This window comes from Symphodus melops (genome assembly GCF_947650265.1).
Source record: "Symphodus melops genome assembly, chromosome: 12".
Lineage (NCBI taxonomy): Eukaryota > Metazoa > Chordata > Actinopteri > Labriformes > Labridae > Symphodus > Symphodus melops.
Window position 1 is genome coordinate 9,006,167 of NC_136702.1, and position 6,028 is coordinate 9,012,194.

Below are 6,028 nucleotides of genomic sequence, written 5' to 3' on the forward strand. Positions count from 1 at the left end.
AAGTTATTCTTCTTCGAAGTGATGGCATCAATTTAAGTTGTACTAAAATGTATACAACAAAGGTAGATGGCATAGGATGGATAGTTGGATTAGATAAATGGATACATAGATATTCATAGGAGCTTCTACATTAAAATCCCACTTTATGTTTGAGCATTTAGCTTCATGAATATGAAGATTTGATTTTATAAATATTTAAAGATCTTTCTTTGTTGTTGTTTTTCTATTGTGTATTGAGGCACGGCAGGGAAAAATATATATTTATTTAGTACATTTCGGTAACAAGGCAATTCAAAGTGCTTCTCACAAGACGCATCATGCCACATTGAGAAGAAACGTTTTAAAAATAGGGCATTTAAAAGTTATTACAGCAAAATTCAAAACGATGGTGGTTGCCATATCGAAAATAACGTCTCAACTTAACTCTCTGTCAACCGAGACACAGGCAAAGAAGTGGATCTGAGGCAGGCAGGCAGGCAGGCCTAAGCTTCCTGGTGAGCAACGACAACCTGCCTGCTTGCAATCGTATCGGTCAGGACCGTAGTCATGCATGACTCTTATCCTTCACAAAATCTTAACAGATGAGTTATACAAATATTCACACCGCCATACTGTGTGTGCTGATAAAGATGTGACCTATTTAGAACAAAATAGTTTATGTACCAGGCAAAGAAGAAGTTTTAATTCAGCTAGAAAAATAGGAATTTTAACATGGGGTGTTAGACTTTTGGAGCCAGCCTCAAGTGGACAATCAAGGAAGTGCAGTTCCTGTGCACTTTGCATTGGCTTCATTTTTCACCCTGAGAAGTTGCCGCTTGGTGATAAGTTACAGTTTTTGTTCTACCCTAATAAGAATAAAATATATCTTGTTCCCGTCTCTATGTGAGACAGGGAGTGAGGTGTTTCAAGTATGTCTTATTATTGAAGAGGCAGTGACGCCGCTGTCTCTGCACTCTTGAATTAAACAGAGACATTTATGCAGAGCTAGACCACTAATGTGATTCTGTTTGGATATGAAATCTGCAGAGTGACAGCAGATGAGGTGTCTACCTCCCAGGAGGAGGCTGGAAGTGGAGTGCAGCGGAGAAGTGGCTAAGGCAGAGACATACCTCTCTGATTAGAAGCCTTATTCCTACATTTGTTTTTAGACTGCCTCCTTCCTGTTTAATCCTGTGGTTCCAGAAATCATCTGCCCTCTGCTTGACTTCTCAAACCACCACCTTGGCTCTAATCCCCACGTCAATATGGCAGTTTACTGAAACATTGTACAACCTGCTTTTTATATTGTGCTCTGTGTTTGCTTATATGCTATTAAGAAGTTTTAAAAAATATAGCTTTGCTGTGCATGCTGTAAGAATTCCTCAGTTGTATGCTGTTGTTTTCTACCATTTAATGACTACATGATTTCACCAAAGGTCTTTCTAATGAAGCAAACAATATAAAAAAAACATTCAGAAAACCCAATCAATACTCAGTCTTATTGAAATGTACACAGTAACACTCACTTCCGAATATGAGTGTATTTCCACTATTATACCAACTGCATATTGCATTTCTGTGTTTGTCTTTGGAAGCACAGATATTGTTGCCATGGGCAACAGCACTATCCTGAGCAGCTCTCTGTTGCCTTTATATAGAAAGGTTTTTTGGTTAGTTAATCTCCTCTGAGTGGGAATAATACCGCATCTGGGAAACAGCCCACCCACTACGATCCTGCTGCTATTTTGCAGAGTGTAACTGAGCCTCACAGTCCCCCTGACTCTAGTTTACCTGTTTAACAGCTGAACACAATTATCTCACTAACTTCTGCTTGATCGTCGGCTGCAGCACTTACAGCAGAAGAAATACAGAGAATAAATCATACATTTTGTCTTTACACTAAATGTGAACTCTTCTTCACTTGAGAAAGAATCTATCATTTTTAGTATGATTTAGAAAAAAAGCCCCCCCCAACCCCCCCCCTCCCAAAACTAAAAAGACATCTGAATGTTCCGTTTTTTAATCCTGATTTCATAATAAAACTTCATTTTCCTGAGGCCTGCTTCGCTCCACATTGCTTTATGTAAAACATTAACCAAATATAGTGATGAACTAAACCCGTGGGCACTGAACTGGACTTGCATTCTTCTTCACCTCATTGTGTTACTCGCTGCCTTTATGCTAAAAGCTCTAAAGGAAAGAACAAAACAAATGGTTGCCTGAGACCTCGTCCACAAGCCAGCTGGCTCCCGTTTCTGACCCGGAGCCATTTCTGATCCTCCAGAGCTTCTGATGCAAACAGCTAAAGAATGACGGATCTTTTGCTCTTTGCGTACTCTGATGAACATTTAGGCTAATGAATTTGTGTCCAGACCAGTGATTTCCTGTGCAAAAAATAATGAACAACTGCTCGCAAAATAGATTTTTTTTAAAGTAACGCGGTCAGGAGTGAAGTCGCGCAGTCCATCTCGATTTTCTTTAACTGCGAAGAACTCTGCGTTCGACTCTGAAGAAAAATCTCATCATCCAGAAAATCATTTCCATTCATGCATTTAATGAACGCATCTATCCGTTATATAAGGGTGACTAAAAATAGTTGCATACAAGAACAAACCATATAGGCCTTTTGTAATTTCAAATCACCTACACAAACACAGTCAGGCAATCATTGCATGATCATTCAGTCTTTCTCTATTAACGCATGACCTTCATGCTCATTATCTCAACAGTTGTGTTACAGAGACCTGTGGGATGTATTGAAAGTGGCCACTCTTCAAGCTAAAGCTAACGTTTGACAAGGAACGCTTTTAACAATCAATAACTACTCCGGCCCAAACTTCCAGCTTGCTTTTTTGACACACAAAGAAACAGAGTTAGGCTTAACAAAATAAAAATCGACCTTCTTAAAATTCTTGTTAGATTTAAGCCTAACAAAGAATTAAGAATACAAAAGCTTTTATCAAGTCATGGGAAAGGGACAATTAAGGAAACCTCTTCGTTTTTTTTTTAGTACCTCTCAAAAAAAAAAAAAAAGACACAGAGGCTCTCTCTGTAAAGTCTAACATCAGCCTTGGCAAAACAGCATCCTGCTGACTTAAATTCCTGTTGGCAGCTGAGAGAGAAAAAAAACGCCTGTGTAGCAGTGGTAGCTCATAATCAGGGAGAACACTGTGTGGTGTTATTAACAGTGACAGGATGCAGTGACATTGGGGGTCCACTGGGAGACGCATCAAAATGCTGCCATGGAGGACACTAAGTGGCAGACAAGGGTCCTATTATCTGATGGAATGTTGCGGCTACCTGCTAAAAGCGAAACTGTTGTATGCACACAATAAAGAAACGCCCTAAAATGCACAGTAACATCCTTTAAATCAATTAAAATGTCATAAATATTATGAAAAATAATATCAGTTAAACACAGGTGTATTCTGTTGACGACTCATAAGTACATTTAAATGTGTATACCTTTAACACCTATGGTTTTTATTTAATAATTCCCTCTTTATGATCAGCTCTTCCTGTCACCAGTGGACTCTGGTGTTTCTGATGAAGCCAAATCCTCTCGGAGGATTACTGTCCACTGGGGCACACCAACTAAATCTAGCAGACCCATGGGTGCATGAGGTGAGGAGTCTGCCCTGGAAATGGGCAAATTCCTGGGGACTGATTTGGTTATTATTATTATAATTATAATTATTTTTTTTTTTGACATATACTTCACAAAGTTCACAACATTTAGTCTCTTACACTAAAGTCCTTTAAATTAAGGCAGTAAGAATGACATTTAAGAAACGACTTGGTTATTTGTCAGTTTTGTTATTTTAATCGTTATATCTGGCCTCATATTTAATAACCACTTTATGGAATGATTTAAATGACAGAGATTGATCGTGCTCTTTAACTCGTTACGATTTTGTTTTAGTCCTCCAAAATAATGCTTCATAATGACTCAAAACTTAACTGTGAATGGGCTTGTTGATTACCCGTTGAGGCTTTAACTGACATGGTTTAAGATCACACCAATGCAGTGGATTTTTGCAGTGTTACACAACGTGTACCATCACAAATCATGTGAAGCAACAAACGCGTCCACTGCCGGCAATGTAAAGCATTTGTGAACTTAAATACATGAACCCGCATCAGCTCCTGCGTTCACCCCCTCTCCCCTCTTCCTCACTTGCTTATTCATTTCCCATCATACATGACTGCACAACTTGCTCTCTTGAGCGATCCATAACTCAGCATTTTTAATCAACATGTGATTCCAGCATTCCAACTGAATAGTCGCTGTTCGGAGTCGTGCCTGTATTGACACAGAATACGCCACCTACATGACACACGGAGGCAGGCGAACACACGGCAGCACCGGTCGGACTCACCCTGACAGCTTTGGCATCTTCACAAAGCTGAACACATCCATGTGTGCAGGAGACTGCAGTCAAGGCGACAAAGCTACTTCACTCCGGCTCCATTGTTCCAACTGTCTCTGGATGCGTGGAATAAATAATTCAGGGGGAGGAAAAAAAAGTGGAGCTTCCACAAGTCAGGTGGAGAGATTAGTCCTGTTGTCTGCGCTTCTGCATGGCTGAGTGATTGCTGTGTCCTCGCCTTGGCAGTGCAAATCCACAGCCCAGGGAAAAGGATCTGGCAGCGCAGCTTCCCCCCCGGTTACATGCCTGTGTTAGCTGCGTTAAGCCACCTTCATTTAATTTCCATCGCGGTGGAATGATGTGCAGGAGCCGCGCAGTAACAACAGCTTTGGAGGGAGGCAGAGAGAGCCCAAGCCAGGGGAAGAGAAGAGCGAGGGAGGAGAGGGAGGGACAGGGGTGGTGGTGGGAGATGAGAGTGGAAGAGAGAGGAATGTGAGAGGATGCTGTGTGTGTGTGTGTGTGTGTGTGTGTGTTTAAGTGTGTGTGTGTGTGTGTGTGTGTGTGTATGATGAGCCAAAAGAATTACTACAGAGGGATGCAGCTTGCTTCCAAGAATTCCCCAAAGGCTAACCTCATCAATCATCAAACATGAGGAGGGTTTGCAGACAGCAGGAAGAGGTTGAAAAGGGATGGGAGGGATGATATGACAGAGGCACACTGCATGATGTGCTCATCATGGGAGTGCAAAGAGGAGCATTGGGAGCAGCTGGACAGACAGGAGGACCCAATGTGACCCCTCCTGCTGAGATCTCTGCGTCCCAGCAGCTGCACATTAGGGTTGCCCATACTGTACCCTGCGGTTTTTTTTTTTTTTTAACCTTCTAAAACAGTTCAGCTGTTGAAATGCTCACTCTCAATAAGGCGATTCATTAAAATCCTCCAACAATACAAACACACACTGAGCTGATGGCCTCCAAAGAAGATCAAGACAGTTGCGTCGCCATGTGCTCGAATGAAAGCGGATAAAAAGAAGTGGGTTCGTGTGCCTGAAGGGAGAAGTTGAGAAGATTCTTCTCTGTTTGCTTTTTGTGCTCGCATTATGTGATTCATCGTGCTTCAAGTCGTACTTAACAGATGCTTTGAGTGTGTTTCATTTTTTCTACGTGGTATTTCTTTTGATTGGAAAATCCTCTCCATCGATTTTGTCATACCTTCTTCCGAGATGAAAACAGACAACTTTGCTTTCAGGACTTCCTGCTGCACTTCAATCAGGCTTTAAATGCAAATCAATTGATACATGAGCAAATACGTATTGCAGTACAGATATTTAAATAAATCCAGCAACATTAAAATACAGCACAATCCTGATGCATTTATGGCTACTTCCTGAATAGGAAGAATCATAAATCACCACACCACAAATGATGCAACTCTGTTGAAAAATACTCCCATGAGACAATTTGCCTCGCCTCTGATACGAGGAGGTTTGATATTTCCTCCTGTGTCGTGTCTTTTATCTTCCTTTGATAAAAAAGAACTTGCCCACAGTGAAACTGACAATGTACCCTGATTTGTGATTTGTGCTTACAGGAAACCACAGCTAGACAAAGCCAGTGAAACCTTTTTTATAAAGTAGCATCTCCATATGTTATAGTTTAGATTTGAATACACCTATTTAT

The 6,028-nt window shown here is 40.9% G+C and overlaps 1 protein-coding gene across 1 annotated transcript in view; it reads right to left on the reverse strand.

The window, feature by feature from the left end:
• Window positions 1-4,803, reverse strand: part of LOC306833262 (FERM and PDZ domain-containing protein 4-like) — a 32,365-nt gene extending 27,562 nt beyond the window's left edge. Inside the window, exon 1 of the mRNA XM_079358409.1 lies at window positions 4,359-4,803. Coding sequence (XP_079214535.1) covers window positions 4,359-4,399 — 41 coding nt within the window. The 5' untranslated portion in view covers window positions 4,400-4,803. The remainder of the gene's footprint in view (window positions 1-4,358) is intronic.
• Between the last annotated feature and the right edge of the window lie 1,225 nt (window positions 4,804-6,028).